Below are 13,273 nucleotides of genomic sequence, written 5' to 3'. Positions count from 1 at the left end.
AAAAAAGGGAGAAAGATAAAGAGAATCAGAAAGAAAGGATAGAATCAAGAGAAAGAGAGAGAGAGAGAGAGAGAGAGAAGGGGGTTCAAATAAAGAGGGAGAAAGAAAGAAACAAGGGACAAAAATGAGAGACATAAACAAAAGACAATTCAAAATGCAATGTAAAGTCTAACATACTTGTTAAATATATAATTTTAGCCTAAGTAAACAAAAAAGGACAGACATGTGAGAAAGACTAAAGAAAGAGAGATTGAAGTGATAGTGAGACTGACAGATAAAAGGCTAAAAAAAAAAGAAAGAGGAAAATATGGTCTTTCAGAATATATAGAAACTGACCTACTATTTCTCTTTTGCTCTCTCTGCAAATATACGTGATCTGATCAATAAGTACCAGGACTGTTGCCATAGTAACGAAGCTGTTTACAGCAGTGATTGGAAGGAAGGTGTGTAGCGTGTGATCGTTGCACTGACCATGACAGAGAAAGATGAGCAAAGAATCTGCATCAAATTTTGCCAAAAGCTTGGCGATACCTGCCCAAAGACCTACACAAAGTTTACAAAAAGTTTTCGTTGTTCTCGACACAATCAAGATCTTGTGCAACTGAAACCCAAGTGTGCTTTTAGTCAGCTGAAAGGAGTCTTGGCACAAACTTGGCAGACACGCGTCTCATACTCAAATCTTCAGTGATGATGAACTAAACTGAACGGTAACTAATCTGCACATCCTCTGATAACTCACGGATGGTGATTTAACAATTTCCCCTAACAGCTGCATCCATATCTGCAATGTATTTCTCAGTTCTGCTGGTTGCGGGTCTCCCAAAATGTGCGTCAATATCAACATATTTTTGGTCATCTTGGAAACGTCTGAATCACTCATACACTCCTCTCCATACACTTTCTGCAACTTTGTGTAGGCCTCTGAGCAGGTATCACCATGACAACTTTATCATGGTCAATGTGACGATCACTTGCTACACATGTTCCTTCCAAGCACTGCTGTAAACGGCAGAAGTGAGCTAGAATGTTAAAACTTAGTGCGCATGCACAGCAGAGTTCAAGGTCAATCTCTGCCAAGCGGCTTCACCCTGTGTGCTTTAGTTTTGTTACTATGGGAACAAACAGGATACTTACTGATCAAAACTCGTATGGATCTGATCAGTCACAGCTTACTAAAACTAATTTTAATTGTTTTGACTCCATGTTTGTTTGAGCAATTTTTTTTTTTTATTCATCACTCCTGCAGAAGCAATTTTTTTTATTTTTCTAGTCGAATGCCCTTTCTACTGCTGCTAATTTACACAAACATGAAATAGCATAGGAGCTGGTTTTGTAAAGGTTCAGTCAAGCAAGGTGAATAAAACATGAGTTATGTAATTTTTACTAAAAAAAAAAAAAAAAAAGCATTTAAATTTGCTATATTCAAATCAAATGTTCAAAATAAAAGCCACCTACTACCAAACAAGCTCACAAGATTTTGGCTACTAAATTGGCAAGTTGAGACAAATCAGTTGTCAGATTTTAAAATGCAAAAAGGATGGCTCAGTCACAGCTTCAAAACTTTTGAATAGGACAGCAGATTTGTGACTACATAATAACACAAATGTACACCACAAATGAGTCTATATAACAATTTAATGTGGTAGAAACAGCAACCAAATCACACCTATGATGAAGGAGGCACTGGATGTATCGTGTCTAAATAAAAAACAGTCAATTTGATTGGCTATTACAATTCAACTCAAAAGTATTTTTAGCAATGCTTTTGTAATAACTTATTATATACACGGTATACACACACATACATACATATACATACATACAAACATAGACTTCCCAAAGCTGGATTTTTACTATGCTACTTACAACCATCTCATTTATTCCAATCTCATTAAATGGATATATGACATGCATGCATGTCACAATGAATGTAGGAATGCATGACATCACAATGAATAAAGAAATATGTGATGTCACAATGAATGTAGGAAAGCATGACATCACAATGACTAAAGAAATATGTGATGTCACAATGAATCATAATAAATGAGGATAAGATGACATCATAATGAATGAAGATATATATGGCATCACAATGAACTGAATCAATTTAATGACATCAAATAAATCAATGAAGGTTTACTTGACATGAAGACAATGTAGATAGAAAATAAGAAACTTTACTGACCAGTCTCTTCGCATTCTCTTCATCTGAGGCGGACTAAGTTCATGCCTTGGTGGACTATAGCGGTCCCGCCTCCGTGAATCATAGTCTCGCCCATACAGGTCCCGTTTATTGCTATCTCGGTTACGGCTGCTCCACACATCACGAGATCTGGTTGAAGCACTCCGAGCTCTATGAATAAAGATATATTCATAAGTATCCAGTTGAAATACTAATAAGTTACAAAACATTTATGATGACAAAGTACAAAGAGTAAAGTGGATGTTACGATGTTGCCTACTATCGTATGCTTCATAAAAGCTTTTGAGTAAAATGATTTTAAATAATCTGAAAGTTTGCCTAGAAAAACAAAACTATTTCTAGAAACAGGAAATAAAAATAACTGAATTCTTTACATTCACCTTTCTGGAGAAAGTATAAGGTAAATGTCACCTTCACCACAAAAAGTCCCTTTCAGATATTACCCTTTAGCATTCAGATTATTCTGTTAAATGTATCATCATCATCATTATTTAATGTCCTCCTTCCATGCTGGTATGGGTTGGACAGTTTGACAGGAGCTGGCCAGGAGGAAGCCTGCACCATACTTCTGTATCTGTCTTGGCATGGTTTTTATGGCTGGATGCTGTTCCTAAAACCAACCACTCTGCACAGTGGGCCGAGTGCTTTTTACATAGCACCAGCATAGGCAAGATCAGTTTTGGCATGGTTTTTACAAATGGATGCCCTTCCAAATGCCAACCACTTTACAGTGTGGCTGGATGCTTTTTACGTGGCACCTGCACTGGCAGGATCACCAAGTAACTTTGCAAGACAAGAAATCCTAGAGAGGGGAGGAGGCACTGGAGGAGACGATCTTGTGCCAGATGAGAATTAACTGACCAAATTATCAGAACAATGAAGAAAAAATCTTAAAAAAACAAGATGTTTTATTCAAAATAGAGATTATGGTTAGATTAAAAAGTTAAAAAGTTAATTGGTACAAGAAGGAAATTAGAAACTCAACAAATAAACTCAGTCTGTGAACCAAGTAAGCCAATAAATGTATCAATTTGCAGGCACTGGAATAACTGTGTGGTTAAAAAGTTCACTTCCAACCACATGGTTTTGAGTTCAGTTCCATGTAAGAATATATATGCTAGAACTCACATTTTTCAATACTTTCTCTTTGGAAAAATGTCATGCTCAAGTGTAAATGGCAGTCAAAAAAGCAAGCCAAATCACATTTTTAATACACTTTTTTTGCTTCTTGAAGCCAAAATGCATTTTAGCCTGGAATAGTCTTTGACACTTTCCAAAAAATAAGTTCATACCTCAATGGTGTACTATTTTACCAACATCACAATATAAACGACACACTACTGATAATCAGCAGCATTTTAGATCACCATTTCCAATGAAATTGTTTATCAATGAGCCAACAATGGAGTGTCTAAATGACAGCTGAAGTTACTAGAAATAGCAGCCAAATTTCTCTCAAATCACTCCAATATCTCCAAAAGTCAAAGTCACAATAGTCAATCTAGTGCAAAATGATAGAAAGTCACAGCTGGAATGCTTTTGATCATAGGTCTGCTAGGCCAGAATTTACCTAGGGCTAAACAAGTCATTTGCCCAATGACTTATCGTCACCATCACTGCCACACCCACTATTTTTACATCTGCTTTCCGTACTGGTATGACTTGGACAGATTGTCATAATCCAGATTATTTCTACTTAGGGCCCACTTCTCTCATTAACTGGTGCTTGGAGGTATCATCTGGCTTGATGCCTTTCCCATCACCAACCAATTTTCAGTATTTACTGATGTTTTTCGTGGCACCAGCACTAGAAAGGTTAGTAAGTCATTAGCTAGACAGGTGGCAGCGAACTGGCGAAATCGTTATCACTGGGCAAAATGCTTAATAGTATTTCATCTATCTTTATGTTCTGAGTTCAACTGACGTCTACTAACCCTTTGAAAGTGCATGGCTCAGTGGTTAGAGTGTCAGGCTCACGAACATGAGGTAGAGTTTGATTTCCAGACTGGGTTGTGCGTTGTGTTCTTGAGGAAGACACTATTTCATATTATTCCAAGTTTACTCAGCTATAGAAATGAGTTGTGACATCACTGGTGCCAAGCTGTATCAGCCTTTGCCCTTTCATTGGAGAGAGGAGGCTGGTATGCATGGGCGACTGCTGGTCTTCCATAAACAACCTTACTCGGACTTGTGCCTTGGAGGGGAATTTCCAAGGTGCAATCCCATGGTCATTCATGACCAAAGGGGTCTTTACCCTTTACTCAGACAGGGCTAAAAGGGCTTCCTAACTTTACAATTGTTCCTTTCCTTCTTTATGCATCTCAAGTGCAATTTTATGGCACCATCATTGGGAGGTTGTCACATCATCTTTGTTGAGAAAGGATTAAAGGGACGTCTGAAACTTAATTTCTGTACTTGCTCCCCACTCACTCTAGAGGGTGTAAGTGAGGGTTTTCCAAAGTGGCACCAGCACAAGAGGAGGGATGCCTTATACACTGTAAATGTAAAGAATGCTCAGTAAACTAAGATGTGTACTATTGTTCAGGTAATGTGACCAAAGAGGGGAATAGAAGAGAGAATGATGACAGCAGAAAGGCCAGAATGGATAGACAAAAGAAGCAAGATTTAAATTAGTGACAAGAAACTCATTATATCAAATGAAATTTGGAGTTAAGTCAGTACTTATCAACGAGTAGTTATTTTTGGGGATTTTTTTTTTGTATATTTATAGATTTGCATGTTATTAGAGCAATGTTTTTAACAAACCAGGATGTCCTTGTAACTGTTAACCACCTGACCATGAAATGACAACAAAACCTGTTTTACTTGTTTAAACAGACAATAGACAAGTTTATCGCATGATGAAATGCTTTATAATATTGACTTTAAGACATATTGTTTCCGAGTAATTTCCGTCGACATTAATTTTAGCCACTAATTCACTAGTTAAGCAAAATGAAGCAAATAAAATTGAGTGCATTGTACAGGAGCATCACAGATTTAGGAAATATGTGTTAAGAGAGAAACTGGACACTGAAAGCATCATCTGGGAGTAAACACAGTGAAAGGCAACCATAACATAGGAAGACTAATAAAAATTTAAGAAGTGGTCACACTAAATTCTCAAAAAATCCAGCAAAAACATCATCCTCATCATTTAACACCCATTGTTCATTGCTGGTATAGGTTGAACAGTTTAACCAAGGCTGGTAAGCTGAGGGGCTGCAACAGACTCCAGTCTGATTTGGCATGGTTTCTATGGTTGAATGCCCTTCCTAACGCCAACCACTCCGAGAGTGTAATGGGTGCTTTTGCATGCCACTGGCACAGGTGTCGGTTGCATGACACTAGTATCTGCCACAACTACAATTTCACTTGATGGATCTTCTTCTCAAGTACAGCATATTGCCAAAGGTCTCGGTCATTTGTCATTGCCTCCGTGAGGCCCAAAGCTCAAAATGTGTTTGTCAACATAAAAGAAAAAAAAGAAAAGAGGATATAAAAACTATAACGATGATGATTTATCAAATTGGCTCTAGGTCACAGCTTTAAATGGAAATGGTACAAAGAACTGAATCAACCCCAGTGTTATTAACTTTACTGACACCAAGAGACAGAAAGGCAATAATGATTTTGACAGAATTTCTGCTCAGAAGTGGGGAGTACAGTAAATATAACAAGGCATTCAGTAATAGTCAACACCCCAGTGAGATTAGAACTGAGAACACAAAGTGATACAACTAAATACTGCAAAGTATTTCATCTGTCACTTTACCAATACTGCAAATAGTAATACAAGCAAAAATACTAGTTCTAAAATCTAAGAGATCAACGCAATAGTTGTACTGACAAGTATTATTTGTAGCCACTTTAACATGGCTGTCCATTCAAATGGACTCTACTGTGATTTTTTTAACCCTAAGAGGACATCTCCAGCTGGTTAACGATGCAGAGCTGCATTTGATAAATTGTGAGCTGAGGAACGAACCCCTACCAACTTCTAACGACGGGACCAGTAAACTAGTCCTGGTTTGGGGCTATTTCTTCCACTCTTCAGTACTGGACACCTCGTCTGTTAGAGATGGCAGTAGCTCACCTCTGCTCGCAAAATATATATATATATATATTTCAAGCAAACACAGTGGAATAACAATAGTTATACTAGAAAGAACAAATACAAGCTTCAAAACTTGCCGATCGTGATCCCAGGAATCTCGTCTTCTCTCTTCTCTGCGATCATAGTCATTTCTCTCACGACGAAATTTGTCTCGTCCACGCCTTCTATCATATTCATCATCGCTGTCGGCCATTAGGAACTATTTTTGAAAAAAAAATAATAAAAATGACTTCTTTATAAGGAAGGGAAGAAATCAACAAAACAGCATACATTAAATATTTATTGAAACAATGTAAAGATTTAATGGAGGTGGCAGGTAATGTGCTGTCTCAAGCGATATAACAAAACCATGCAATAATAACCATTCTAAGTCAAATGAAACCATTTCCAATTTTATCCTGACTTTTTTCTTCAGAATATTACAGATCCTGGCACAAGGTTAACAATTCATGTTCTGTCAATGAAGTATGTCCTGTAATAGACATCTATATTTATCATACAATATTGTAGATTTTTATTTGTAAAAATCATCAAAGCTAGAAAGGCAGTGAAGGCTATTTCAAAATGTGACAAAAAATATTCTTCACATGGTTGATGATAAATGCTAAAAGAAGTAATCTAAAGATTTCTTGGAAACAATGGTTCATTCAGAATGCTATGTGTCATAGATGTTGAGATAAAGGTTCAGTTTCAAAAAATAGAAATCAAGAGAGGATTGGATTATCAGCCAGTAGTGCCATATTTTCTGTATCTAAATGTTAGTGGTAATCACTACAGATAAATAAATATATTCACAAAGGTCATGACCATACAACTGACGATTGCAGAAGCTGATCCCCAAGTAAAAACAGATGAACTTGATAATCATATCAATGATTGCTATGGCTCGCCATCCAAAGCAGCATGGAACATGTTTGGTTTTAATTTACATGGTCCAGATCTTCCTCTGCTACAGCTTATTTTTCATTTAGAAAGCCAGACAATATGTCTGATTTAATAGTGAAACTCAGCTTTCAAAAGCCAAGTTTGCCTAGTTTTAATTAGATACTATGCTGGATAGTGTATACTGGTAGAGGCAGGTCACTGTTGTAAATACTAACAGTGGAGTAACTAATTAGCTTGCAGGTTTGATTTTCATTATTCCAATGGGGAAAAGTCACACTAGCCTGTTGCTTTTATAGTGTGAAATTAAATGGTTGCAGGTTCAATCCAACTTCAGAAGTGTTGATTAATGCCTTAACCCATGCTTCTTCATCCAACCCATGCTAGCATGGAAAGCGGACATTAAACGATGATGATGATGATGATGAAGTAGATTTGGTAGGTGAAAACTGTGGAAGCTCAGAATGTATACATCTAAGCATGTGTGTGTGTGTGAACATGAAAACAGATTAACTACAGGCAGAGAACTAGATTGTCAGAGGCGGCTTTGGTACAAGGGTCAACTACACAAATATTGGTGCTAGTATAGTATGCGGTAGCCAGGGTTATCTACCTTAAACGTTCAGTTAATAAAGGAAACCAATTTTCCCATTATACGGACATTAACAACAAATTAAACTGCAAGCTGAGCCTAAGTGAGATTTTAGAACTAATATTTTTCTTTGTCATGGCTATACCCATGACCACAGCAGTGACTCTAACAGGAAAATCTAAAAATACAATAACTGACAGGTACAATATGTGCCGCAAGGACACCACATGTATGACAGTGACATTTATTTACAACTATCACATGATGCCAAGACAAGGAGACAGTGAGACACACACATATAAAGTGTATTTGTGAACACACACACACACATATATATATATATATATATATGCATACACGTGCGCGCACATTCACACACAAATGGTGGCCATCTTTCAGTTTCCTTCAATCCACTCACCATGCTTTGGCCAGCCCAGGCTGTAGTAGATGCTCACTCAAGGTGCCATGCAATAGGGGTGAACTAAAATCTATGTTGCTGAGATGCAAAATTCTTGACTGCACAGCCATGCCTCAACCTATATATGTAATTCCTTTTGAGTGTTGGGTCTCACAGAGGCAATGACCAAGACCTTTGGCATTCTGTTGTGCTTGAGAAGAAGACCCTTCAAGTTGAGCAAAATCGCATTTATGGCCGATACCGGTGTCATGCAAATGGTACCCGTGCTGATGGCACGTAAAAGCACCCATTACACTCTTGGAGTGGTTGGCATTAGGAAGGGCATCCAGCCATAGAAAACCATGCCAAACCAGACTGGAGCCTGGCACAGCCTTCCAGCGTGCCAGTCCAGTCAAACTGTCCAACCCATACCAACATGGACAACGGACATTAAATGATGATGATGATACACAGGAACCTGTGTGTGTATGTATATATATATATATATATATACATACAAATACATACACAGGAAAGTGTGTGTATATATATATATGCACAGACAAACACATATATACAGAAGTAATATTTATACCTCCAGATATTTATATCTGAAACTATTTCTGAACGCATGACATCAAAAAAAGTAACCATATATGTGCTAAGTCAATGAGGTCAAATCACTTAAACACAACACAATGCTTACTGTTGAAAACGTAGACCATCTGTAATTGACTTTCCCACTATTACAACCACTCCAAAACACTGGATTCTAGCCAACTCAAAAATTGTGATTATCATAGTCATCATCATCATCATTATTACTATTATTATTATTATTGCTGATATTTTTTCCGCACACACTTAGAGGGAAAAAGAAAGAGAAATGTAATTAGAAAAAGTGCTGCACAATCAAATGAGAAATAGATTTTAGTTCTCAAAATGTTTTTAAGTCACATGAAAATCAATGTGGCTAAGGTACTTTTAAAGATATACTAAGTATGTAGTTAAAACATAACTACAGCACAAAGCAAAAATTAATGCAGACTTTACTTTTTATTGTACATCATCATCATCGTTTAATATCCAATCCATGCTGGCATGGGTTGGTCAGTTTGACAGGAGTTGGCCAGCTAGATAACTATCCAGGTTCCAATTGTCTGTTTTGGCATGGTTTCTATGGCTGGATGCACTTCCTAACACCAACCACTTCACAGAATATGCTGGGTGCTCTGAATGTGCCACTGGCACAAGTGCATTTTACATGGTACCGGCACAACAATTGCAGTTTATCAACATCTTCATAATCATCTTTTAATGTCCATTCTTCCATGCTGGCATGGGTTGGATAGTTTGGTAAGATTCCAGAGGTCAAACGACAGCATCATGTACCAACATCTGCTTTGGAATGGTTCCTGGGATTGGATGCCCCTCCTAATTCCAACTACTTTACAAAGTGTAGGGGGTGCATTTTTCATAGCACCAGTGCTTCTTGAGAGTAATGATAATTATCACTATTTTTCTCTTTTCCACTTTCTATTCAGAAGGAATTTTCAAGAATTTAAGAATTCATTATGTACAACATTCATTAAGACCACTCTTTAAATTCAATATCGAAATCTTATGTCACTGACCACTTCAAATTATTTCCCCTTAGTTCATTTTATTTTTAATCATTTCAAATTACCCATGGCTAAAAATATAACTTAGTTCTTTGTTCTTATTTTTCTATATATAAGCACTGGAGTGGCTATGTGGATAGGTGCAGGAGTGGCTATGCGGTAAGTAGCTTGCTTACCAACCACATGGTTCCAGGTTCAGTCCCACTGTGTGGCACCTTGGGCAAGTGTCTTCTACTATAGCCTCAAACTGACCAAAGCCTTGTGACTGGATTTGGTAGATGGAAACACTGAAGAAGTCCATGGTTCACACATATATATATATATATATATATATATATATATATATATATATATATATATATGCATGTGTGTATGTATATGTTTATGTCTGTGTTTGTCCCCCTCCATTGCTTGACAACTGATGTTTGTGTGTTTACATCCCCGTAACTTAGCGGTTCAGCAAAAGAGACCGACAGAATGAGAACTAGGCTTACAAAGAATAAGTGTTGGAGTCGATTTGTTCGACTAAAGGTGGTGCTCCAGCATGGCCGTAGTCAAATGACTGAAATGAATATAAGACTATAAGAATATAAAAGCATAATTTCTCATTATCAGGTAAACTGAGACTGTACAATGCTGATGAGGTGTAACAAACCGAAACATATGTACATTGCTGTGTAGCCAGCAACAAAGATCCTACTGTCCCCACCCTAGCATGTAATTTAACTCAAGAAATTTACCCTTAATTATTTTAAATTTTCTCTCCCTCTTTTCCTTGATAGTTGCTAACAATTGTGATCAGGTTTTTCCTTTCCATCTTACTCAGGGAAATTTTTGAATATTAAGAATTTGTTGTGTACAGCATCCAGTATGCCATTCTTTAACTTAATTATCCAGAATCATGTCATTAGCCACTTTGACTTATTTCTCTTAGCTCTTTTAATATATATATATATATACATACATAATGTTAGGAAGGGCATCCAACCATAGAAACCATGCTAAATCAGACTGGAATTTGGTGCAACTCTCCAGCTTACTAGTTTCAGTCAAACTGTCTAACCCATGCCAGCATAGAAAGCAGACGCGCTAAATGATGATATATATACATGTGTGTGTGTGTGAGAGAGACAGACATGTAAATTTCATATATATATATATATATATATACAGGGTTATTCAAAAAGAACTGATTTCATTACACAATATTTCAATAAAGAAAAACAATAGAAAACTCTAGGCTAAGTCACAAGCATTTACTCATGATCAACTTTTATTTCTTGTCTTACAAGGGTTCAATATGGCCACCACCTGCAGCACGGGCAACATCAATGTGATAAGAGAATTCCTCCCAGATGTGTACCAGTATATCACGACCCACTGAGTTGATCACTGTTGTTATTCGATCTTTAAGGTCATCGAGGTTAGTGGGTAGCGGTGGAACATAAATGCAATCTTTTACATATACCCACAAGAAAAAAATCACACACAGTGAGGTCCAGGGAAATTCATCGTGATATGCTGATACATGTCTGGGAGGAATTCTCTTATCGCACTGAAATTGCCCATGCTGCAGGTGGTGGCCACATTGAACGCTTGGAAGACAAGATATAAAAGTTGATTATGAGCAAATACTTCTGATTTAGCTGGAGTTTTCTATTGCTTTTCCTTATTAAAATAATGCTTAATGAAATCAGTTCATTTTTTGAATAACCCTGTATATATATCCCACCTAAAGTCAAAATAAATAGAGGTCACAAAAGTGACAGAAGGTACTGATTAACACTGCTTTTGCTAAAAATAAGTGTTAAAACAACTAAAAAGCCACAAAAGCACTGAACTTATATAAGTATATGTATGTATGTATATTGTTATATCTGCCAGTATGTATGTATATTGCTATATCTGTCTAACACCAGCCTATTTGACCAAACTCGATTTCTCAAGTAGTTCCACACCAATCTCAGAGTACTGCACTGCATGAAATAAAAATTTATATACACAGATCTAGCAATTTAGGTTCATCACTGAGAATTTGTGACATTCAACTCAAGAAGTTGTTTCATCAGTAAATGATTTATATGCTTTGCAGAAGTTCTGCTGCAAGCTTTTAATACAATATTTTCAGTAAAAGTGTTTTTAAGGCAGAGCTACACATAAGATTTTCCCAAAATAAAAAATTCTTAAGGTTTACATTTTTCCTAAATTATGTCAGGGAAAATTTAATTTGACAGTTAAGGGGTTAATAAAATATGACCACTTTGCAGTGGTCATATTTTATTAAATCTTTAACAGACAAATTAAATTTCATCATTATTCCGGTTAAATAACTACAAAAAAAAACAAAAAAACATAGAATTGGTATTTTCTGCAAGTCATATTGCCTCAATAAACTCGACATGTTAGATTGGTGTGTAAACTACTTTCTGCAGTTAATAGTAATGAAATTTTGAGAATATATCTGATAATTGAAACAAAAGCGCTAACATCACTGATGATAAAATCATTCTTCACGAATGTCATAGGCACGATTTCCTTTTGACTAAACTACTGGGAAAAAAATTTGATTCCTCCACTTCTTTTGTTACCATATCTCTATTGAAGTTCACCGTCTTTAATTTAATTTTGAAAAACAATGAAGAATTTAGTAAAATAACTTTGTAATTATAAAGCTGGTGCTTGGAACGTAGATTAAAAGAAAATGTTGATGGACTGTTTTAATTTAGTTCACTTTAAAACAGGGAAACTTGTACGCTTATACCTAAGAACAGGAGGGGTCTCAGACGGGTTGTATCAAAAGAGCGGGCTGCGAAAATTGCCTATATAGCATCACAATACACAACAAACTAATTTGGTCAAATATATGTAAAATTGTCAGGCGTTTTATGAGCTTCATTATATATGAAAAACGTAGACCGACAAAACTAGCATCCCCATTATCTATCAAAGCACTTTCTCGTAACTAAACATATAGAGCTAAAGAGTTCACTTTCTAATATGAAGGCCTTAAGAAGAAAATGGGAAACTAGCAGTTTCCAATGCACACAAGGCTCCTTTTTCCATGATAGCCATGTTACCCAAGAGAAGGCAAGAGGCGATACAACTCAACATTAACGTTATTGCAGGTGTTGTTGTCAGAACGCAAAACATGAATATATACCGCAAGACATCCCATCCGACTCCCTGACAATTCTGACAATCTACCGCCATGGATTGGTGCTTTATTTACCGATCCCGAAAGGATGAAAGGTAAAGATGCCTTTAGCGGGATTTGATCGCAGGATGCAGAGAGCTGGAACAAATACTGCAAGTCATTCTATACGACACTATAGCGACTCTGCCAACCAACTTCCTCTATTAGCAGTGCCTTTGTCTGTATTAAACAATAAACCTCTATGAAGATATTACTGTTTCTCTCTCTCTCTCTCTCTGTATATATATATATATATATATATAT

General features: G+C 36.6%; 1 protein-coding gene across 1 annotated transcript in view; it reads right to left on the bottom strand.

The window, feature by feature from the left end:
* Nucleotides 1-13,273, bottom strand: part of LOC106884507 (serrate RNA effector molecule homolog) — a 53,049-nt gene that overhangs the window by 37,670 nt on the left and 2,106 nt on the right. The window contains exons 2-3 of the mRNA XM_052967629.1: nucleotides 6,401-6,522; nucleotides 2,144-2,356 (exon numbers count right to left, since the gene is read on the bottom strand). Coding sequence (XP_052823589.1) covers nucleotides 2,144-2,356; nucleotides 6,401-6,516 — 329 coding nt within the window. The 5' untranslated portion in view covers nucleotides 6,517-6,522. The remainder of the gene's footprint in view (nucleotides 1-2,143; nucleotides 2,357-6,400; nucleotides 6,523-13,273) is intronic.

The sequence above is a fragment of the Octopus bimaculoides genome, chromosome 4, assembly GCF_001194135.2.
Source record: "Octopus bimaculoides isolate UCB-OBI-ISO-001 chromosome 4, ASM119413v2, whole genome shotgun sequence".
Classification (NCBI taxonomy): Eukaryota; Metazoa; Mollusca; class Cephalopoda; order Octopoda; family Octopodidae; genus Octopus; species Octopus bimaculoides.
The sequence above is the reverse complement of the archived record's forward strand: the minus strand, read 5'-3'. Positions and strand labels throughout refer to the sequence as shown.